The 25,619-nt window shown below is 40.9% G+C and overlaps 1 protein-coding gene across 4 annotated transcripts in view; it reads right to left on the bottom strand.

Moving 5' to 3' along the window:
• Positions 1 to 25,619, bottom strand: part of BORCS5 (BLOC-1 related complex subunit 5) — a 97,426-nt gene that overhangs the window by 17,185 nt on the left and 54,622 nt on the right. For all 4 annotated transcript variants that reach the window (XM_072040999.1, XM_038172529.2, XM_038172525.2 and 1 more), the window contains one exon: positions 4,013 to 4,170. In XM_072040999.1, coding sequence (XP_071897100.1) covers positions 4,013 to 4,170 — 158 coding nt within the window. The remainder of the gene's footprint in view (positions 1 to 4,012; positions 4,171 to 25,619) is intronic.

The raw sequence follows: 25,619 nt of genomic DNA on the forward strand, positions 1-25,619 counted from the left end.
CATTCTGGAATATTTGTTCAAAATACAGGGCCATCACCATACAGGAACTTACACATATAAAACAAGACATACACTGTAATTTGTTACATGGCAAACCACTTACTGTCATTAATGCCTAGGCTCTAACACCAGTTGTTTAACTACTCCACCGTCACATATGTTAAGAATGTAAAAGGAATGTTTATTATTGGAAAATGTATCAATTTTTCAGTGGGTGTCTGTCAGCTTAGAATGAAATATCTTAAATTTCATTTTGTATTGTAACAAGTTTTGTTTTCAAAATTATTATCAGTCTGACATTCCTATGGCAATAAAAGCTACAGATATACTGCATCAATATTTGGTCTTGGGGCAAAGCAAAAGAACTCTCCTACCAATCCACTTTCAAATAGATTTTATGCACAATTTATCTAGGAACTGTATCTGCCTTTATGGGTATACTGGATACTTTGAGTAGCATTTCCCCTTTGTCAGTATTAGAAGCCTAGTAAGAAATGCCAAAAGTATTTTATTTCAAAACAAGGCATGGTTCACCCCTGTAATTTTTAGCCTGAAGTATCACATCCTACGGAAGGTGAATCAGCTCATCCCCATCACGGAGCACACTGCAGTAAAACCCCCACCTAAGGTGAGGAAACGATCAGTTTTACCTGCTAACTAGCTATAACCGCCTTTTCTAACTTAGTATTTTATAAACTTATCTTTTGAAAACACATGTTTTTCTTAGTGTATATATAACAAACTCACTTGGTGCAATATATTCCACCAGTAGACAAACCAGATCCTGTTTCCAGACCCATCTGAACAGTATGTGCCCAGAAGTCAATAATGTGGTGATTAATCCAACAAGCTAGGAATGGGCATCCTACATAATACCAAAGAGTAGATACACTGCCCAGAAAATACTATACACAAGCTTTTTTTTTTTTTTTTTCTTAAAAATTGTTGAATTTTGTCAGGCTCCATACCCCTGGATTAACACATACATAAATCCCAAATCACTTTTGTGTTGTTTTTCAAACTGATAAGGGAAAAAAATTAGAAGGAATCCTTCGGTGATGCTGAGATTAAGGCAGTATTACAACAGATGACGAGTCAGCTGCCAAAAAGTAATATGAAGCATAATATTTAATGCATATTAGTTATTTTTCCCTAAGACGCAAGTGTTCTTTTTTATTTTTTTTATTTTTTATTTTTTTTGGCAACAAAGACAAAGCTTACTGTGATAAAAACAAACCCTTCTGAAACCAGATAGCTCAGGTACAAGTAAGTGCAACTGCTGAATACGGACAGTTGAGTCAACCACCTTCAGCCATGTCTTTGCAATTCTTTCCTCAAGAAAGTACTTGGGTAAATACACTTCTTGAGAACAAATATTCAAAGCAGCCTGGACAGCATACGGGTTCCATGTTTAGGAACAAGTAAGGCTCCAGCCAACATACTGCTAACTGGCTAAACTGGGAAGTGGGATAGAGAGCAATACTAGGCTGTTCTGATTCCCAAAGGAAGGAAACACACAGATGGGTCTACTTAGATCTGCAATAACTACTGGCATGCCAGGTTTTTGTTTGCCTTAGATTAGTTTCTTTTCAATTAAGCACCATTTTAATTTAAATTGTGTGCTGATTTACAAACCACTGCAGTGAATTATGAGTTATCGAGGGCCAATAAATTTGCAACAATACTTCTGAGTTTTTCCAGAAACCAGGAAACTTTTTTCTGGACACACAAAGAGCAAAAGGTACTTGCACTGGAACATATTACCAATGAAAAACTAAATAGGTCCTGGTTGTAGCTTGTGGCATACTATACAGTAGGGCTATTACTATGCTGAATATAGTCAAAGTTTGAAAACTGAACAGACCTCAGACAAATGGTAGGAATCAGGGACTGAAGCACACCAACATTTTGTAGGAAAATTAAAAGCACTCTTCACTAGATGCCTGTTATCAGAAGAAATAAAAACACTGATACTTTCCGTATTAAAGAGAAAAAAGGGAAATACTGACTACTGAAGTAAGAATAAAATAATTTACTGTATAGCTCATGCACACGTTCTGCTTTTCACAATACACTTCGTATTCTCTTTCATTTTTACTCCTTACCAATGGTCAAAGCTTCATCTACATTGCAAAACTAAATCATTGTTGACAAATGGGTGCAGCCAAATATGATTTCCTTTGTCTACACTTGTAACAAGAGACATACCCTGCTCTAGCTCAGCTGCACCCTTTGTTGTCATCAACTGTCAACAGCAGTTCCACTTAGTGCTCTAAAGAGAGCCCAAACAATTTGGAAAGAATGATTTAAACTGAGTGGGTCCCACCCGGCTCCTCCAGAACACACATGCAGAACAGCTGATACAAGAAAAACATTTAAAAATGATTAGGAAAATGAACAGTAAAGACCCACCAAATCTGGCAGAGGGCAAATCTGGCAGAGGGATTCAAAGCATCTGAAGTTACTTAAGTGTTGTGACACACACACACACACACACAAACACAACAACAACAAAAAACCTGACACAACCTGACTTGTGAGTTGCCTGAGTTAGACTCACCCGTTTCTCCTTCACTAGGTCATACAGGAGTCTGTGATAAAGTCATTGACAATACCAGTTACATTAATGGTATTAAGTTAGATTTATTTTCTGTGAAAGAAAATCATAAGCGTTATGAACTGGAAGAAAGTAACGCCATGACTAACTTGAAAGGTAGTCTGTCACTTGCCATATAAAAGTCAAATCCAACTTGGGCAGATTGCACTGGTGGAGTCTACCATGACTTTAAATCATGCTGATACTCACTCTCACACTTTAACAGCCAAAAGAATTATAATCTACTTGGATTAATGCAGTACACTGTCATTAGGCTGGCAATTAAATTCCATTTCTGAGATTGTGTGATCTGAGTCACCAACATCTGCAAATATCTTTACATCTTGTGTAATAGCTGGCCTCAGATCTTGATACGCCAAAGTAAAAAGGCCTTTTTAATGGCTCCCACGTTATTTTGGACTTACAACTTCATGATGACAGCAGCTTCTCAAAACAGCCCATAAATCAAATTTATTATCCAGTTTGTCATGTGGGATTTCTTAACTCTAAGCCAATATAGCAACAATGAATCAAGGTCATTGTTTACAGTGCATGAATAAAAATTAACCACCTGTTCAAAAATTTTTTAACATTGAAAGGTATTTGGTCTCTAACACTTTTGATATATACAGCACTTAACAGTTCTTACACGTATCTGTGTATTTGAGAAGCCACTCTCAAACAGCATCTCCTCTCATGCCAGCTACCTTGACTTTAAAAAAAATGTCAGCCATCCTACTGCTTCCAACACCAATAGTTACACAATAGCAGACAGACAATGCAGTTTCATGATGCTTGCCCTAGGAATTAGTTTTCTCCCCACCAGTATCATTGAATATTTAAGCAGGTCAGTGATTTTCAAGTGACTCTTCAGTGATAAGGACAGTAACATACAAAGACTTTTTTAACTGCCATACAGATCAGAGAAAAGGCTGACTTTGGAAACATTTTTCCATTTCTTCCATTGAAGAAAGAAAGAGCTACTACCTTCTACCTCTGCTACCTTCTCCATGTTATGATAACCATTTCTTACCTTAGAGCTTAAACATGATGCCTAATAAATCTTTAAGCAGACAGCTCTGAATAAGGAATGTTATCTTCAAAAAATCCAGTCATCCTTTACTCCTTTAACAATTATTTGCAGTACTCGTAATATTAGAGAAACATACCCTGTTTACAGCCAAGAATCCTAGAACACAACCAGTAAATACACCACCTAGAAGTAACCACAGTGAAAGCCAGGGAATTTTGTTTGACACACACACAGACACACAGAGTTTTTCTACTGGGTTTACTTTAAAGCAGACTGCATAAAGCGACCCAAGACCGTGCAAGCATTTGCATTCATAGCTCAAGAGGGTCATCCCAAGGCCCCCAAGCCCTTCCCACTAGACGTGGGCATTCTGTGGGCAGTACCTCCTTGATCCGCTTCACAAGCGCATTCTGATCAAAAGCAACCGCTTCTGCACATTGGTGAAGGTGGTCTTGGTACCGGAGACACAGCTGTAGCACTTGGTGGGGGTCCAGCTTTTCCAGTTTGGTGTTGGTTGGAGAGGTCTGCCCACTGAGGAGTCCTAGGCGGCAAGGGAAGGAACGGAGTTAATCTGGCTGTTCACAGAACCAGTTTAACTGCAAGCAGAGAGGCAGCACAACATGTCCAGAAGAAAAGCTTGAAAAGGATGAATAAAAAGCTAATTCGGGTTTGAAGACTACTGAATGGACTGTAACAACATAATGGTCCAGTGAAGGCTAAAAGTGGGAAGGGCACGGATAGAAGATTTATGGACGTTTAGGATTCATAGCAGTGCAAAGAATAGTTTGCCATACAGCTTACCCCTCCTTGACAGAGCTTAAACGCAGAATCTAAACATAGTACCATAATGCACAACAGCTTGGTTCCCAGTGACAGGCTGCATAAAGCAAGTCCTGCTTCATCTCCGTCACAAGCAATTCTGAACTCTGACAAATGAGCCCCCTCCTCATTTATGTATGCCAGAAAGGGAAGGAGTGGAGTTCTGCAATCCCCTAAGGGCATGCGACTTGATCTATTTTCACTAGAATCTCACTGTCAAAAACAGATTTCTAAAAAATCATTAAAAATTCACTGGTCCCCCAAAACAAAGCTGAGTGAAAAACGACCCACCTAGGTTAAATTAAAAACTGGGGTGAAACGCTAATGTTTTGCCTACCTTACCTTTTTCAAAGCTTAACTTAGATATATATTTTAAGATCCTCACCTACTCACATGACTCTAGGTTTCACAAAAAGCTCACCAAAAAAGTGTGAGACTTAATACTGGGCCACTGTTAATGTCCAGAGGAGCTAAAGGCAAAACCGTCCAGCAGAGAAACTTCTCCTGCCCATTTTTTGTTGCTTGCACAGTGCAACTTGAGAACCCTTACTGAGCTCAAGCACGTGTGTCATACTGTCAGCTTTCTCCACAGCTTCTGGAAAAAGTTATACTAAATTCTAAGGCCATCCTTTTTTGTTATTTCCTTTATTTATTTTCTTTTCATTTTCCTCCAGCATTAGCACAACTTCTTTCTAGTTGGGATAACATCTGTGACAAACAGCACACACATGCAATCAGCTTTTTCCAAAACTCCCGTCAAGCTATGTAAACTGAATTCAGCAACTGCATGCATGTGCTCTCTGGGGCTCTCCGTTTACTGACAGGAAAAGACATTAAAACAGCAAATGTAAGCAAGTATCATACTAAGCAATTAAAAGGAGTAATAAATGCAAGTTATTTGGATTGGAAAAGTTCTTCTAAGAATGTACCTCACTGGGAAATAGAAAGTATTTTGGATGGCCCCCATGCCTATTGCAAGCTACAAACAAATTGTGACATCAAGTTCTTGCCAAAACACTCACAAATAAGACAGAAACCAAGACTAAGTCAGAAATATCTTATGAATTTAAGAAAGTTAAACCTCTTCAAAAACATTTCCAGACAGAAATGAAAACAAAACTAGGAGAGCAATCTCATCAGATATGATGAAGTAGGTTTACTTCGCATCAACACTCACCGTTTTATTCTCTCAGGATGCTCTCAATTACCTTTTACATAAAACCCATCCTTTCCTTATCTTCAGTGGAAAGAAAGAAAGAAAAAAAACATATAATTTTGTTTTGCTGACTTATCATCCACTACAGTTGCACTGCCTGTATCAACAGGTAAGGAGAGGAGATAGACAGTTAACCATTTGGTCTCAAAAACCTGTATTAGCCAAATCCTTTTTTATGTTCTAGAAAGAATTACCTCAAACAAAATCTTAGGTCCAGCAATATCAATTGCAAATCTTTCAAGAAAACTTTCAGCTGAAGTGCAAAACTTTAATGAGAGCAAATACATTGAAAGAAATGAAACTTTTTTTTTTTAATGTATACATTACATTTACATGTTTTAGCATTCCTTCAGTTTGTTAATTCTGATCTTCTGTAAATTTATCTTGTCAGGATAAGTATTCAAATAACGTTGTCAACTTTTAATATGTTGAATGTTCACACAGGAATGAAAAGTTCACCGTACACCCGAGGCTGTTACCCTGTTCCTGCACTGATCAAAATATATGATGCTATCAACCAACTAATTTTCTTTTATTGCTAATCTCTCACCAACTTCAAGAGGAGGAAGAGAATTAGGCTCTGTTTAATAGATTTAATTAAAATGAAGTGTGTATTTTGGCTAAGCTAAGAATTATAAGAGTTGTGAAGCGGAACAGGGCAAGGACTGTAGAATGAGCTGTAAAGGACTATGTTACTCAAATTTATATTTTGTACTTACAACCCTGTACAGGTTGCAAAACACTAAAAGCAAAATTAATAAACTATAAAGAGTATCTTATTCAGTATCCAGAAAAACATGAACTCAAGTGAACGGAGACATTAGCTGGACTATCTTCATAAGGCAGAAGTTCAAATATAACCCAGTAAAAATGATTGAAGCCATAATAAAAACCAAACAGCATACATTGTTTAAAGATAAAGGATAGCATTATTTTGGTTGATGCAGTAGGGAGAAGCCAAAGCGATTAGCTTTTCTCGAGATCTATGGCTCATGCTGCCCATGCCAGCAAAGAATTTAGCTCTGAATTTCAACTTGTAGGAAAAGAAAGATGGAAGTGAACAGAGGCATGAAAAAAGCCATGCAGTCTTCTATCTGGCAGATATTCCCCTCATCAGAAATTGATCCCCTGTTTTTTGTCATTCACAGTGACTACTTACTGCCCACAGCGTAGATATTAAAATTTTATTAATTCATTGCATTTTATTTCTTAGCAAATTGGTAGCTTTGCTCCAAATGAGCAGATGGCAGCAGTAAGTCACCTTGACACTTCGTGGAAGTCTTCAAACATGCAGATTCCAGAGAGATTTTACCAGGGGAGCCTTGGGAAATAGGAACTGAGATGTGGGGCTGGGAAGGACCCTCTGGAGTCCAGATCTCTTTCCTGCCTCCTCTCCCCAGGAGCAGACAGCAGGCAGCAAGCCCCAAAGGCTTTCATGCAATATCTGCTCCACAAGCTCTGTCCTCCAGAGATAGCAGCACGCTTCCCTACACCCTTGAAAAATTGAAGATCCACAGGAAAACAGCCAAACCAAGAGCGATACGTGGAAAAAGGGCAGGAGGTTAAAAGGGTGTTGCTTGTATCCTTTGTTCGTATACAACAGAAAGCTGAGGAGACCAGCTAAAAGCCATCAGCAATTCAGCATTGAGGAGGTTTCGTTTCTAGAGCAGATAGCCAGCACTGCGAACTTCCAGGTATTATTAAATAACTCGCTTCTTGAAAATCACAACTTCCTCCTCAAAGCTTTGTCCCACACTTTGAACTCTTCACCGAACAGGCCCATCCTCAGGGTTGGAAGCGGGACTAGTCGACAAGCAGTTTTCAAAAGGATATGAGATCATATCTGTTGCAACAAAACATTTATTAGGTCAGTCTTTCAAGTGCCAAAAGGTGGAGGGAGACAGAGGTCCCCGCGTGGTTCAGGCTCACTCCAGACACAGCTAGCACTTGAACCTGCTCAGCAGCGAGTACCTAAGTGCTGAGCTGCCGCTATTTCACCGGGGAAAGGGTGTTCCTGTGATTTCATCGCTGTGATTATTACTTTTCTTCCCCTGCCCCCTCCAAGAGCGCATTTCTGCTCTTACACAGGAAGAAAACAGAATCTGAAGTCTTCAAGTCTTATTAAACTGAGTAGTCGTTTCCCAAGCTGTTGGTTCTCTTCCAAAGCGAGAAGCACACCCAGCACGGCTTTTATACTGACTGAACCGTAGAGGAGAGAACGCTTGGCACATGAGAGCCACAACTTCCCCCGTGTGATAAGGGAAGGCGGCGCGGAGGATGTCATGGCTTGGGGAAAACAAAAACGGGGACATGGGAGACAGACTACTGCCGAGCTTCAGTGTACAGACCAAAAATGCTTTGGCAACTGCCAAACATGCACATTCTTAGCTATCAAATTACACTGTAAAACGAATAAGACGACAGACCACATTACGTGCCTGCCATGATGAAGAGAAGTCAGGATCTGCTGCTTGCTCTGGATACATCCAATGAACAAACAGTGTACCCATGAAGGTGATAATAAGCAATGGGACAAACAGACAGAGATTCACATTTCAGCTCCTAAATGGTGCTTTAGGGAGAAAAAGAAAAGCACACCAAGTATGTCGTGCATAGAAAAATATCATATATCACTACAAGGCTGGCTGACCCATGGACTTGACAAATCTGTTATTGTTTCCATATTCCTTGGCAAAGCAGAGGCATGTTAAAACCATTTTCCTCCTACTTAGTCATCTCCTCGTTGGTTCCAGGTCAATGTACACTTCCAACAAATCACATCCTACTGAGCAGAAGAAAGCTGTTAGTTTAAAAAGCATTTTTATGACTAGAAAAGTTTCTGAGAAAATGCTTTACATGGTATACTGACTCTACATACGTACAGAGCCCAGTTACCAACCACAGTTGTGTTCTGCTGCTTTTAGGGACAATCCTAACAACAATGGGAGTGCTTTCCAACTTGAAACATATTATTACTTCTTTGTGACTTATGTAGTACCCTTTCAAGCAGTAATGGCAGACATCACAGAAAGAAAATAAAATGTCCGATGTTGTTAATTTATTTATCACAGGCAACAGAGCACAGGACACTGTGGTCTTCTTACCTATTTAGAGGCCAGAAGGGTTATGGTCATTCAAGTAATCAACCCTTCTGTGGAATGGAAGAGAAGACTTCTATGGTAACCACTTGTTTAATAAGACCAGAAGTTTACCTTGACCAGAATAGTACTCCCAACATTTCACAACAGTGGACATTTAGAAAAGAAGGTCTTCATCTCTGCTTCGTCCTCTAGCACACTCATCCTACCTCCAAGTTATTTTTTCTCGGAAATTTGTAATACTGTGGTCTGTGAAGCTCTGACACTTAAATTTCTGTGCAACAGCAGCAATCTAGAGTGGAGTGTACTTTTTTCCATTGTGTTTCCCAGATTAAGAACCCACAGTTAAGTCTCCTCTCCTACAGAAGACTTAATTTCTCTGATTATTTCTCTAACTCGCTCAAAGAACCCAGCACCCTGAGGCCTGACTCCCCTCTTTTAAAGCCAAGTCAATTCTTCTCCGATGCACGGTGTTTACAAGTCTAAAAATCCAGTTGCTTCTGTAATTGCTACCCCTTTGCTGGACTGACTATTCAGCAACACCCTTTTTAAGGGCTTGCATTACAGCGTACTGCATGTCATCACCTTTTCTCCTGTGAGCAAGGTTAAATGAAGCAATAGATTACACACTGTGATTAGCAATAGCTTGTCAACTTTATAGAGGCGCTCCCAGTTCTGGTACCTCTTTCTGAAGGTTTATTACTGTGTACATTACCATTTTTTTTTGTAAAACCTCTGCTGTGAATACTTCTCATTCAGCCTTGTAAAGAATGATGTACTTTTGTAATGAATGCTGATTCAACTAATTGATTTTGCTTTTCTCAATTTTTTCTCTGACAATCCCACAGACTCTTCAGAAAGCTTCCAAAGAATCTAAGAAGCTTTCATAAGCATACGTTATTAGCTGTTCTTAAGGAATTTCTCTTCTGGTATTTCTTATTTAACAATTTCTTATTTAAACTGCTCGAGTTTGTAAACTTCTGCTCACCTATCCAAGATTTCCTTTTGCCTTTAATTTTTTTTTTGAAATATCTTTTTGCCTACAGCTCTTTTCACACTCCTTCAACAAGGCAATCCCTCCCACCCCTTTCAAAATCACCTTTGCTGCCTGCAACTTACTTCTTTTCAGCTGTTCCTAATTCCTCCTCCTTACCACCCTCTTTTCTTAATGAAACTCCTCTTCATATATTTAACCCAAGACAGTAAAACTTCCTCAGCTCTTCCATTCCTCAATGAATTTGAGGAGGCTCTGGTTGCTACCAACAAAATAGTGCTGGGTCATTTCACACACCCTCTTTAGAAGACAGCATTAGTTTTAGCTTAAAAAGTGGTGTTTTTCAGGTCTGCAGGAATTTTCCAGTGTTACAAGATTATTTAAAAATGATCAGACCGACAATTTCCCTCATCAAGCACTTGTAATGCTCTTGGGTAAAGCTACCCAGTCTGGCTACTCTCATAAATGAAGTCTGCCCTCAGTAGCCACAGTTTAACTATGACAACATCATACAGTTGCCTTCCTCATTGCTATTTTTGGGGAGGCTGTTTTGTGAGCACCTTCAGGTATCCTAGAGTACCAAAAAAAAAAAAAATCCACACAAGAAATAGATGAGACCCCATAGACTGAGCATTCTTTCTTGACCATTACTGCTTGCACAAGTTCGGAGGCAACAATTTGCTATTAGCTGAGATAGAGAGCTCATTTCCCCATGTAAGAGGACTTTAATATGACATATGGAAAAGGAACAATTGCACGTGTGTGTGCAGCAGAATAAAAGGCATCGAAATACATCCAAACATACAAAGTAAGCAGATTTATATGGCTCTTATTGAACAAATGCTTTGAATTGTCATTGTGTACTACCTCCTCTCATTCTTGAAGACTAACAAAAGACTACATTTTCAGCAAAGCCTTTTTTTTTTCCCCCTGATAATTCTGATAGTATACATCAAAAATTATACACTCAGAGATGGAAAGCCAGGCTGCCCTTAAGAAAAGGGCATACACCATAGAATTAGTAGAGGTCAAATATGACAAAAGGCAACTTCCAAAAATATAACCAAAATTACAGTTAGTCACCGAGAAAATTTTAACCTCAACTGTAGATGACCACATTATCTTTTTTACAAATCAGTTTATTTTCTAAAATCACACTGATAAAACACCTTGTAATAAAATACGTATTTACTCAAAGACAAAATCCAGCTTTGTTGCCTGTGTATTTTCAATTCCTTTGAACTTTAATAGGGAAACACAATGACTGTAGGCAAACTGAATAGCTATTATGTGAGCAAAGAACATATTTGTATTGTGGCAAGGAATGTTGGCTGTAACAGCAATTTCTCCTCTATTTTGGAGTTCATACCATGTGATCTGTTACTTCTGCATGGGTGACAGATGGGCTGAAGACTCTTGTCTTGTCACATCATTTAACAGGCAACTTTTCTGACCAAAGAATCCAAATACTCTCTCAGTATGAATATTGTGCCTCAGTTTCCTAACACCACAAGCTATTAGTTGTAAGATAATACTCATTAAGATATAAAAATCACCACTGCTTTTACTCCTTCATCATTTACCTTTAAAAAATAAAATAAAATTAAGAAGATCAAAGACATTGAAGTTTCTTTAAAAGTGTAGTTTTAAAGAACAAAAAATCCAATCTCTTATGGTTTTATACCTATTAGAGGCACAGATCTTACATTAGGAGAAATTGTGATTGAGAGTTTTTTGTTATTACTATTATTAAATGCACTAAGACAATCTGTTTATGATATTTCTGCTTTACTTTTGAGCCTCATTTTTATTAAGGCTTAGATCCGACAAAAATTTCTGTACACCATCAAAACTTTCTCCTGTCAAATAGGGATGGTTATAATGGTTATACGTAATCACTAAGGCACTCATAATTTTTTGCACCACTTAAGCTTCCAACATCTCTAAAGCAACCACTTTCACTCCATACTTTGTATGATCTGGAAAGCAGTGAGTGCGATGGAGCCTGATCATGACTAGGAATTTGAAGACTGCTGCAAAACAGAAACGTTTCATTGATGCAAAAGTTTTCTGTATTGAAATTCCTGTTTGAAAAGAGGAAAACCACAAACAAATCAGAAATGCTTCCTCACGTGGCCTGTTAGGAATCTGTATGCCCAAGGGGAAAACAGCGTCCGGTCTGTGTGCACTAAAGTTTCTGTCTGCAGTTATTTAGATATGCCTCCTTTTAAGTATGAGATTGCTACGTGATAAGCCTTGGAAAAGTTGCTATTGGTTACCAGAAAACCAGCAGCATGTCTACTAATACCCTTGTTTTGAAGCTTCAGGTAGGCAAAAAGGTACACAATGTACTCTGGAGAAAAGCACACCGCTGCACTATGTCACATAAAAGCAGCCAAGATACAGATTTTTTATTTTTTTTTAAAGCTTCTGGATCACAGAAGTGATATGTAAGAGAGTGTTTTTGACTAAGCATTTGCAATATTGTATGGTCCACTTCCTGCCACAGGCCCAAAAGGACAATTATAAGCGAAAGATTAGGAAAAGAGATGGGATAATTCACAGGAAAGAGAGAGATAGTGGTTCTGTGTCATGCAATAAACTGTACTCACTTACTCTAGAGCAACTTTTAAAATTTTTTTTTTTTTTGTAAACACATCAAGACAGACCTAAGACCTACCATCATTTGATAATGTAAGCACATGATATCGGCAGGCTACAGCTGACCTTATCCCAAACACGATACATATACAAAGGGCAGAAGAGTAACGTCATTTTACAAGATGAGGAATGGAGGCACCAAGAGATTGATTTATCCGAGACCACATGGAAGCTGCTGTCCCCCAGCCTGATGACTTCACCAGCAGAACATCCCTCCCCTTCTCTCACTCTCAAGTAACAGACTCCAGCAGCTCAGGAAGCAGCAAAGCCAGTTTTCCTGTGGAACTGTCAGTGTCAAACACATTTGTGCAGTCTCTCCCACACAGATTCTCAGACATCTAATACAGGTTCATGATACAACCAGAGCAAAATTAAGGTATTCTTCTCTCCTGACCCCCATGTACACGCTCTGCTAAAGGGAAGGTCCAGCTCCCTTCTTCCCCACCTCACATGCCTCATGCACACCACAAGCAAGCACTGATGTGCAGTTACTGCACAGAGAACGATTCACTTTGCTAAAACAGCAGAGGACAAACCCAGTGGCTTGTTGTTTTTTGTTTTTTTTCCTTTCTTTAGGGTTGCAGAAGGATTCAGCTTACCAGGAGCTCAAAAACTACAGCTAGTATCTGGAGATGCAGAAGAGAGAAAAGCAAAGGACAGAGGGAGATCTATCTGTGTGAGCAACAGCAAGCTGCTACTTCAATTTTTTCTGCATGCAAAGCCTTTGAAGAGTCTCAACTTTACCTGTCCACCTCTCTTCCTTAAAATAACAGGACTTTAACTAGCTTTCCTAACTCTCTCCACTGCAAAATTTGGTTGACATTTGCTAGCAGACACAAAGTTTTCTAGACTATAGATGGAAGAGAAGAGGGTAAATAGGAGCAAATACACTCAATTTCTCTTAAATAAATACGAACAAATTAACAACAAAAACCAGAAAACTAAAAGTCATCTAACTGATTCTATTGTCAGTAGTAAGATAGTTCCTTGAGGCTAACCTTTATTTTCTTTTAGGTAAAAGTGTATGGAATTTTATCCACACATACTAACAAGAAAAATAAAAATAAAAGAACACAGTGTTGAGTGGTCTATAGCGGAAAGGAGACATCTGAAGTCACCTGTAAGTACAAGGGCACCCATGTGAAGCTGTGGAACATCTGCTATTCCACAATAACCAGCCTGTGTACACACCCAAACCCCAAGTAAATTCAGTGGGGGCCAAGTACACTGTGCTGCTTTTACCAAGATGCAAAAGCACACACGCAGACAGTTCCTACACTATAGCCTAAGAGCTGCAAGTCTGAGTTCACAACCTGGTTTTCTCCATGGTAACTTATTCACATGCCTTGTGCCTGAGACCACGTTACAGGAAAGACTACTTGAAGCAAAATGACCAGCCCCTTCAGGTTTATACAATCAGATTACAACGTGTCAACAAATGAGATATGGCTCTTCAATGAGTGATATATTTTATTAGGTTAACTGATACTGCTGTCTGTTGCTTTCCTCCAAATTTCTGGGCACCTTCTTCAATTCAAATGTCAATTTGAAACTATCACAACTGCAATTTATCGCCAAAACGTGGCATAGAGCAAGACTGATGAACAGGCCATTGACTTGCAGAGGCACTGAGGCATCTGCTGATAAAAGTTTTCATTGATGATTTATAACTGCAAGCAAAACATAGCACTGACTGTGGTATAACCACCATTTATACACATGAAAGGCACAGTTTCTATTTGGTATGTAGTAGTACTTTTAACATCTGTCCTATCTTTTGTGTACTATCACAACAAACACCATACTCTCAACTACAACTGCAGCCCCAAAATCTTAAGGGCTTGAGCCATGGCACATTGCCAAGTAAAAATAATGTCATGGCCAAGAGTTATAGACATGTCATAACCTTTGCTCATTTTTCCAAGAGCTCTAACTGAAATATACACTAAAGAAGAACTATCCAAAATATACTGTTGGTAGTTTCTGGCCACAGGTATTAGGAACAGGAATTTCTGTCTATTATGTGCATTCAGAAAAACATACCAAAGAAGAGTGACTTGTAAATGCTGATGAGTTGGCGTTTTCCACTTTATCTTCTTTTCTCACATGCGACCCAATTAATCACTCATCCATTTTGCTGGCAACATGGGCTGCCATTTCATCGAATGGCTCAGGTTGGAAGGGACCTTAAAGTGGTGCTTAGGGACATGGTTTAGTGGGTAACATTGCTGGTAGGGGTATGGTTGGACCAGATGATCTTGGAGGTCTTTTCCAACCTTAACGATTCTGTGATTCTGTGATCTAACTCCAACCCCCCTGCCACAGGCAGGGATGCCACGCACTAGATCAGGTTGGCCAAGGCCTCATCTAACCTGGCATCGAACACCTCCAGGGATGGGGCATCCACAACATACTGGTTTTATTGTGGCTGATATTTCTTAAACTAGATAGCTCATTTTTTCCTACGTGCTGTGGTAACATGATCTGGAAGCTTTTATTGTGTAAGCCCCGTATTTTTAAGACTGACTTGGGGACCATATAAAGATGTTCTCTGAAGGTTTTACCAGCATACCTTCCAAATGGCTGCATTACTCGGGAGCAGCAGAGTATAGTTGGGACTGATGAAACTTCTTAAATGATACAACCCACACATACATAGCTCATACAGCATACACTTCACAGAAGATAAGTAATTACTCCTCACTTCTTGAAACTAACTTACCTGGACTCTAGTTTATTAGGATAAGTGGTTATCTGCTAGTAAGGCCAGCTGAGTAAGAGAAGGTAAGGTTCTACCCACTGCATTCCTCTTGGTGAGTACAAAGCAAGCAAGCATCACTTTGGGAACCTGGCTGTCCTCAGCAGATCAAACTTCTTAGCCTAGCAACTCCACTGTCCAAACAGAACAAAATTATTCAGGGCGAGCTGTTTCCTATTAAATGATCATATCATCTGACATTTTCTCTGTGCACGCCTGCTGCCGAACTCTAAACCACTGCTTTCCTCTCTATTCTCTCTCCCACCTGTACTTAAATATTCAAGTTCCTGTCTTCCCAATTCACGTCAACCACATTCAAGTGCTTTTCTTTCTCAGTAGTCTGTTTTTATTTTTCTCCCTCATCCACCAGAATTGATTTTAGAAGTAACTCAAGGGATACTATGGATGCCATTTTTCCCAGCAGCATTAGTATCTAAACAAGTAGCACTGTTCCCAGCATTGTATTGCAACATAAGGGTGTTTTCCAAGGCCAGAAGGCATCATGGAGCTGGAACTGGCATGAAATTATAACAGCTAAACTGAGGACACTGAAATTACTCAGAAGTTGAACTGGGGAGGGAAGGAGGAGACAACAGGCAATATTTACTTTTGACAGGGTGTTTAAAAAACTAACCACTCAGCTTTGTGTGACTTATTAGGGCACCTAAAACATTCAGCAGTTACACTGAAATAAGTGGCCTGCTGTGCTCTGTATTACTTGCATGTTTATCATCTACTGTCAAATACTGTCAAGTGGCAAAGTGCCTTGAAGAAAGACAAAGCACAATAAGGAATCCCTAGCATGAAGTGTTTTAAAATCCCAACAGAAAAAAAAAATCTTGAAAATGGTACCACCTCTGCAGTAGACTGTTTACACTTCGGTAAATTAACTCCTTAGTAAAACATTACAAAACAGCATCGCCTTACTATTAAAATAAGCTGCTACTTAAGAAAGTGTTGAATATTGACAGTGACACTTGTAAGGACAGGATGGCACAAGTAACCCGTAGGTAATGGCAATCTAGGAGTGCCGCCTCCATCAATTACGCACACAGCACGTAACGGCACGCGGTTAGCAAGCCTGGGAGCTCCTTGAACCCTGGCTCCCCACGCTCTGAGACAATGACTTGAATCCCATCATGGCCATAAACCCGGGGAGACGCCGCTCGGAGCCAGCGCTGACAACTTCCACATTCCAGCTCTGCCAAGCACCTACGTCACTCCCTCTGTGGTTAGATATACCCAGAATATAACAATTCATTTCTCCCTTCGCTTAACTCTAGCCTCGAACAGTGCAGCTGTGAAAACATACCACCCCACGCATTTTTTTGTTTAATTATTATTACTTTTAATACACGGTCTGCTGATGTGTTCACGCACAGCACAAAATCTGCTTTCTAAATCTATCCTGGAAAGTATCAGTCATTGCACAGCAAAGCTTCACTTCCTCACCATAGCACTTCTCAATAGATATCTTTCAATTTATACTTTGTAGGTGAAGTGGCACTCTTCCTTCATGCCTCCCTCAAGGTAAGAGCTACCACAAGAGTTAGCAGCCTCTATATGCCTTGTAGCTGGGACACCTTCCTGCAGTTGGGAAAAGAGCACTGCCCCTGTCTGAAACAAGTATGGTCATGGACCTAAATCCTGAGCTGATCTTGGGACTCTCTGACACTGAAAATGGCATGGGTCTTGTTGCACTGCCAGCCCTCCTTGCCAGGGCCCTTCCTTGTATCCGTTGGCAGGTGTTCAGAGCCTGGGGCAGAGCCTGGCATGCATTATGAGGCCAGACCAGGCGCGGACTAACTCTTAGCATCCTCTGACTACACAAAGACACATACAAGGAAGAGAGAAAAACATGGCATGCTGGCATCTATAGATGCATACAGTGTCAGAATAAGACCAGTCAAAGTAAGGGGTACACGGGGACATCTGTCAAAAACTTTTGCTTCTAGCGCTAGAAAATATGCACAATAGCCAAATAAAACCGAAGACACTATGCAGTTAGTCAACTGTTGAGCATTTTATCTGGTATAGCTTTAAAAAAGAAAAAAAAAACTAACAACAACAACAAAAAAACCACACACACACAAAAACAACAACAACAACAACAACAAAAAACAGAAACCAAGCCAGGCTTCTGACTTGGTTTACTCTAAGTGAAATTTAAGAGCACTTCAATTAACACATCTCCACTGGGTACTCTGCTCATGCACAGAGCCAGCCTGAAATCTTGGCGCGGGCTCTGGCACTGCAGCCTTTGCAATGACTAACGAGGGGCCTGAATTAGATCACAGAGCCACGGTGCTCAGCCACCACGCTTTGTGCCTGAGGAAGCAAGCTCAGGTCTCCTGGCACAGCAGAGGAGCAGCACACATCCTCGGTCCCCAGCGGGGGGACTGTGGCAGGCCTGCCCCACTCCATGCCTGCGGCCTGGGCAATGCGGAGCCCCCAGGCAAGACAACTGACAGAAGACTTCCCCAGCAGCCACCCACGGGCACCTTGCTGTTATATATGGAGTGGTAATTTGTGTCGAGAAGATGGTTGATAATAAATCAACTAATAAAGAAGGGGGAGATGTGGGAGTGTGGCCAGGGGGGTCAGCAAGCCCCATCGTTGATGATAACATCAGACTCTTAATGATGAGGCCATCAGGAATGTAAAAGAGTTTAGAGGGAACAAAGAAGGGTGATTCAGGAGAGGGTGATTCAGGAGACTCCATGCAGTCTCGTGTTTCTTGTTCTCCAGCCATTACAGAATCACAGAATTTCTAGGTTGGAAGAGACCTCAAGATCATCGAGTCCAACCTCTGACCTAACGCTAACAGTCCCCACTAAACCATATCCCTAAGCTCTACATCTAAACATCTTTTAAAGACTTCCAGGGATGGTGACTCCACCACTTCCCTGGGCAGCCTGGGCAGTGTCTAACAACCCTTTCGGTAAAGAAAGGCATTAAGGCATGGAAGTTTCTGGGTGTTTGGTGTTGTTGTTATATGCAAAGTTGTTTGACCAAGGAAAAGTTGTTTGAAAAGAACTGCTGTGGGGAGAAGGGTATAAGAGCCTGCCCTCTATATAAAAAGGCAACACGATATAATGAAGTTACGTCATCAATAAAGAAGCAGAAAGAAGGAATGAAAAGGAACAGGCTAGCAGAACGGAGACCAGGACGGGAACAGGCATATTGATCGCTTCATGAAGACAGGTTTGGCCAAACTCAGCAAACCACTCAAAGAAGCTTGTACTGAAAGTCGCTGGAAACAGGTGCACTGGAGCTGGGAAGAAGCTCAAGCTGAGAGAAGCGGACCTGTGCACACAGCTGCCTCTTGCTGGTAAGCAGTTGCGCATTATGGGGAATCATACATCCTTAGAAACAAAGGCTGTCCTGGTAACCTTACAGCTTATTCTCCTTATTAACAATCAGACAGTTTATGATCCTGAAATACAGCACCCAGTTGAGGTCAAGGTGTGGGACTCTGCAACTAAAAATGACAAGGTTGCAGTGGGATTGCTTGGCACCTGGCGAGCAGTCTCTGAGGCCTTAAAGAGCCCTGTGGGACCACAGTCAGAAACGTGTGGTTTGCCAGATAGTGAGGGAGCTGCGGGCTCCTTTACTGATCCGACTGCTACGCCATGGGCCCCTCTGCTGCTATAGCCATCAAAGGCTATACGCCCCCTGCTGACCTGGACTTGCCTTTTGACCCAGGCCTATAGGCCTTGAAGAGGAGATGGATATGCTTTTCTTCGATCCGGGAAGAAGGGGATACATAAGGCCCGAAGGCCGAGTTGCTTGACAACTTAAAGCAAGACATATTGTTCAAAAGGAATGGAAAATTGAGACCGTTAAGTCATGGAACTTAAAGGATTGTTTGTTACCTTCTCTGATTACATATATTATAGGCATACTCAGGTTTAGTATGTAAAAGCAATGTTCTATATATTTAGAATGTTTGATTATATATTGATTTATTTAGAATGTTTGATGTTTGTGTGTGCTTGTTGGTGGAGTGTAGACTCCCCGCACACCCAGCGCTGTTTACTTGCCTTTTATAAATATTCCTTTCATAAATATTACTAAATTCAGATTGAGTTGAGACTTCATTTATAACATCGCCTTCTGCCCCCTGGGGAAACACTGACCTGTTCTATCCCTCAGAGACACAAGGGCACCAGAACACCTGCTGGAGAAATCCTACTGGCTGAGCTGTCTTTCAGGTTAAAGACGAGAACTCCCATAAAAAGGATGGATTGAAAATGTTGAGCTGTGAGCCAGATGTTCAGCTCGAGCTGGAAAAGGACCGTGTGGTGCATTAAAGCACACCAACTATCTGAACAGGTATTTCTTTATTTAAAGTGCAGCCCCAAATTCCTTTAAGCAGGAGAAAAGGGGGGTGTTTTTCCAATACAATCCAAAGGCTGCATTTCATCTCCTTCCCAGTGGCTCCACCTCAATAAAGCAATTTTGCCGCTCTGTCCTCCACCGCTCCCTGGCTTCCCCAGGCCCCAAGGAGCATGCCTGGAGAGGCAGCCACAACGGGACTGCAGGGTGCAAGGAGTACAGCATCCACGGGTAAATCTGTGGCCTGTGCCAGAGCACCAGAATAAAAGAAAACAGCAATATATTACCTTAACTTTTTTTTTTTTTAAAAAAGCTATTATTCTTTATTAATATGTAGATTTACACTTTCATATAAAGCACCATTTCTTCTCTCACTCTTCACGATCTGAAACTACCGCTTTGTTTGCAACACTGACAGCAACTAATTCTTACATTCTCTGCAGAAGGCTCTGACTTCAGATAAGAAATAAAATAGCAGGAAGGGATGAGCTCTGAAGCCAAAGAGATTTGTTGCCAGGCAAATATTCTTCTTTGTTACAAAAATAGGGAGAGAAAAAAAAAAGGCAGAACTGATTCCAAATTAGGTTTTTGAGATTACCCAGGAAAACAAATGAAAATTAGTGCCCCCCAGATGCTTATCAGTGTTTATTCCCATTTTTAAAGTGACAGAAGTGAGAAAGAGCCTTTTTTCACTCCTTTTGGCATCTTTAAAGCTCTTAATAGCTATAACATTCCTGCAAATTATAGAACCACAAAATTCCAGTGACACAGCACCTAAGAGGTTTTGCCTTACAGATTGCTCAGGACTTAAGGAAGGATAAAGCTCTGATGCTTACAAGGGGTCGCTCAGCACTGCACTAACAGCCAGAACTGCTGCTCCACGGCCATTTACCACTGCAGTTTAAGCAGGAACAGGCTCAACTGACCCATCTGCACTAGCATTTGCAGGGTGAGGCAGCTCCACAGCTCAGAGCACTCAAGCAGCCTGAAAATTAACAAGGAGTAGACACCAAAAGGGGTGCCCCCTTTGGAGTGCTCTCCCACCCACCACCTTACCAAAGGACTGTGTCCTGCTCTGACCCCTGCCTTCCTTTCTCAGGCTTGTGGCTGCGATGTCTTTCTGCTACCAGCTCCTCTCCAGGGATCTTTCAGTGCAACTTGGAGCCTTGGTGCATCAAGAAGTTAGCAGCTCTGTGGCACCAATCCACAAATGCAGGCTACCTCCTTTTGGGAATGGAAGGTAGAGTGGCTTTCTGGTCCCGAGCAGAGAGCTAAGCTTCCTCACTTCACCATCACCTCTACACAAGGGGTGGACGCTGCAGAACAGCTCACCTACACTAACTCCTTACCCTGCAGCATCTTCTTCCTGTGTAGTCCATAGACTCAGTGGCTTCAGCTGCATTTTCAGGAAACACTCCAACAAAATACTGAGTCCAGCAAAATACCCAAGTCATAAGAACAATAAATCCAGACTTCTAATTACCACATCTAACACTGATTCACAGCAATTGCAATTTGATTTTGACACTAGGTTTTCAATTTTGCCATTTACACTTTCTTAGAGATTTGTTATGAAACTAAGAAACCGTGCATGTTTAATATCTGTTCATGTTACCCTCACTGGTAGTATCAGCACAGCCGCACAGAGCTGTGACTGTTAACAGAAAGTAGCTGTTTCAGGCACTGTTTTGGTATAGGTCCTACACAAATATATACCCACTTTTGCAATGATCCCAGCACTGCTTTTGCAAACCGTATAAAACCACGCTCAGAGATGGAGTTGAGAAAAGGGATACAGAAAGGGATCAGACTTTTTTTTTTTAATTATTATTGTTTTTAGAGAAATTGTAGAAGAATTTTGATCATCTTCAAATATAACCACAGAGGCGATGACAGAAGAGCCCCACCATTTCTTGTTCCAATACAGAGTATTTGTTTTCACAAAGATAAATGCATAGCAGCATGCTGAATCCACATCTCCATTCTAACATAATAGTTTAAAAGGATTATGAGAACAAGCCACGGCAATGCAAACGCATACACATCTCTTCTTGGACCGGGGGAGAAAGACAATAGGAAAACTAACTCTACAGAAGATGTATTAGTAACATACACCAGCATCTAACTCCTCAACTGCCCTAAAAGTAAGGTACAAAAAATTTGGACCATGCTGCAGCTTTAAAGTCCAGTATGGTGAATTCTTAAGACTCTCTTAGAAAAGAGAAAGTCCTGAGGTACATTAGTACCTTAAATTAGTACCTTAAATGTTTTCATTCAACTCTCTAGTTAATAAATACACAATTATTTTTAATTCTTCTTCTGACTTTGTTTTGGGAGAGGACTGCGCTTGCAGCAGCAGTTAAAGGATTCATTTGATTCGGGTAGCTTTCCGCAAACCCAACTGTTCCCCCTTCCCTGCTATGCTGCCTGCACTCCTAAATGGCTCCAGCACAGACACAACAGCTTTTCTTTGTCCAGTCTGCCTCGAAGTCAGATGTGCTGCTCTTTGCTCATACCCAGAGCTGAGTCATTGTCAGAGAGGTCAGAAGCGTGCATATGTCTAGTAAGGTCATTCAACAGATGAGAACACTCAAATCTATTCAATCTACGCCACATTAGCAAGATTTTTTTGAATGAGATAATGTGGCCTAGCAGGAAGTCATCAAATCAAAAGCTTCCTCAGAGTCACGTACACCTGAAGGAATCACGTACCCAACGGGTCAAATTTAAAAAGCTTTGCCTCCTTCCCCCAAACAGTGACTCTAAAAGCCTCGCCACGAGAGCCCACTGGATGTAAGTTACATTTTCAAATTGATTTGTAAAGTTCATGCTGGCTGCCCCCACAACAGTCCAGTGTTTAATTGTGTTTATGTTATGTAAAATAACGGCCCAGTTTTCCACACACGCTTGCTAACCAAAGAAATACCTTGTAGATACCTAGGTAGCTGTAAGGAAGGCTGTTCTTAACAGCTTACGTACACACTGAGCATAAGGAAAGGGAGGCTGGCAGGACACAAATGCCCCCTCACACACACCCCGTTACAATGCCCAGGCTAACACATATTCCAGTACAGGAGAGCTCTTGACCAGAGGGTTTAATTTGTGCCACTTTGCAAAGGGTGGCTCTGAACAAGAACACACGAGCACAAACAGAGCAACGTCCTACAACTCCTACATTTATTACAGAAAGCATACATAATACACATATACATATATATATACACATTATATATATACACACATATATAAGACCAGTTATACATTTAAAAAAATAAAAGAAGCGGTGTCACTTCTGTGCTCTCCGTTTGCACAGGAGCTGACAGCCAGGTGGTCGCTCCTGTACAGACAGCTCTTGATCAGAAACTGTTAGCCATTTCCTATGCTTTCATTTGTTTGTAGGAGTGGGCTCCCAGAATTCATTAGAAAAATCTGCTCTATCACAGCACTCCTTCATTTTATCTGCACGTTTTCTGAGGTGCTTTCTAACACTGCTCACTTCTAAATTTGGGTAATGGTAGTTGCTTCAGAGCTTCAGATGCTACCTGTTAGAAAGCAGCTTTTGCTACTCCGTTGCCTGCCTGAGGCAAGTCTCTTTCTGCAGTTAGCATTTTGCATTAGTTGAAGTACACAATACCATGAAGCTTTAAAAGCAGAGTACGCAGGGGCTGAGGGCGAGGGGAGATCCTCCTATTCATTGGCTAGGCACTGAAACTACCAGAGGTCACAAAAGCTGAACTTCTTTATTCAAGTAGAAATTCCCATTAAAGCCAAATGAGGTTTTGTTGAATAAGGACCACAGGAATGAGCCCACAGTACACTCTCTACTGGGAGCAAGTCAAAGCAAATTACGCAATGGCTGTCAGGAATCTGCATGCAGCTCTTCAGAGCTGCAGTGTAGGAGGAGCCCTGAAGCATCCTTAACCTTTGTCTATTTATGTCCTAGCACTGAGACTCCTTCCAACAAAACAAACCATGCCTTTATGTATTTTAATTCGTTCGATATATAGCAAACAGCTCTCTCCTTCTTCCCCCTCCCCTCCTTCCCACTCTTCCCTCTCCTTTCCCCTTGCCATGTTGTGCTGTTTGCGTGGAAAAAAACAAGCTCCCGCTCTTGCCAAGTGTGACATCAACTCATTCTTATTCAATGATGTCCAGCAGAATCTTACTCTGATAAACATTTGCTCAGTTTCAGAGCCCCAAGGTTACTGGCTGCATTTTGTTTTCATTGTCGCTTGTTTTCTGACACTTTGCTGCTCCTTATATGTTAAAATCCCCACATGTCTTAGACCTGGAGCCAGAGAGAGACAGTAAAAAGGACATTCCACTGCGCTTACACGTTTCTTCCCTCCCCCCCCGCTCCCCCCCCCCGTACTCTGGAACAAGAGTCTGTTTGTCTCTCCACAAACAATAAAAAGCCGATACTGTGGAGAAGCAAAAAAAAAAAAAAAAAAAAAAGTGTACGAAATGGGAACAAAGTACATGCAAAAAAAACAATTTAGAAGTTCGGGACTATGGATTTTTGACGTTTGTCTTCTCCTTTGTGAACAGGTTAGTCTTCCTTAGCATGCTCAAAAGTTTGTGAACAAGCGCAGTGTATCCTCTCAGTGCAGCAACAGCATCCATGAAGACTCAGCAATATTTGCTTAAATTTGGCATCTATGCTGTCTTACACTTCTGGCACTCACCCTCGTCTGATAAAGCACCTCAGATTTTTTTCGTCTTTTCCCCTCCCTCTTTCTTCTGTCCTCTCCTCAAAAGCAGCCAGCTTTCTGAAGCAAAAGAAGGCAGATGATCGTTTTCATCTCCCACTCTCCTGTCATTTTACTCAGGTTGACATTTACCAAAAGTAGATCAACCTGTGTCTTTAGGCAAAAAATACTGAACAGAATTCATAATTGTTTGCTCCACTAATGAGGAAGTTGTGGATGAACTGTTAGAACAAGGAGAGAAGACTGCAAAAACAGAAGGGTTGAGTAAGAGTCCAGGAAGGATCAGCTCATAGCCCTGAAATGCCAAGCAGTGAAGGAAGCAAGAAAAGAGCCACTTTTTAGCCTGTGATGGCACTACCTGCAACTCTGCTGATGAGGGAGAGACCTACAGAAACTTACTTGCAGCTTACACGAGGATGGACATACTGCATCTACGTGTGCAACTATGCTCTTCCTCAGGTCAACAGGGAGGAAGAAAAATCAATTTACAGAGCTTTCCAGAAGGAAAAAAAGTCTGTTGTAATTGGAAAGAGATGTTCTGGTAGCATCAACCTACAGACTCCCACTTTTCTAGGAAACTAGCCCTAAAACCACCTCTAGTGTTCATGAAAAGGTTGCAGCTGTTCAGAACAGCTTGTAAAAATAACATCCTTCTAGCTTATATGTGACAGAACGAAGGTCAATTACCTTCAGAAAGCAAGTGAAGAAAAAATTACTTTCAAACGTCATCATTAACACATACCAACTGTGCTAGAGCTTTAGAAATACTGACAAAAATCTCAACAAAAAATTACTCCCTGCCACCATTGCTTAGAAAAGTCCACTAGAAGATAGAAAGATCATGACTTTCCTTAAAACAAAGCATAGGAATCCCTACAGGTCAGACAACCTACCCTTTCATTTTTCAACCTCTCTGCTTCCCAGTGGGTGCAGCTAATATCACCTGGCTCCAGCTGCTCCTGCAAACTCACAAACGTCAGCGAGACCTGCTGCCACAGGACAGCCTGCAATGTGCTCTTACAAAGCAGCAAACATCACTTGTGGAATTCTGGTTTTTATGCTTTCTTACTACTGTTTTCTATTACAGATAGAAAATGTCAAACAAGACATTTCCTCAAGTCATAGCCCCATTTTTTAAAAGCCTTGCCTGCTCCCTTTGAAGTTCATCACTATTTTAGCGTCCTCAATGAGCAGGCATAGAGCACAGGTAACAGCTGTAATCAAGGTCAGGCAGGAATCACATTCTTAAAGAAACCACAAAGGCATCCCATACATGCTCTCAAATACACTTTTAACAGCAAGTAACACATTTTAAATCAGAGTTTCTAATTGAAGGATGCTTATCTTTTAAAAGGATGTTTGGGAAGATCTAGGTCTTGCTTGCGCTTTATGTAACA

This window comes from Anas platyrhynchos, chromosome 1, assembly GCF_047663525.1.
Source record: "Anas platyrhynchos isolate ZD024472 breed Pekin duck chromosome 1, IASCAAS_PekinDuck_T2T, whole genome shotgun sequence".
Lineage (NCBI taxonomy): Eukaryota > Metazoa > Chordata > Aves > Anseriformes > Anatidae > Anas > Anas platyrhynchos.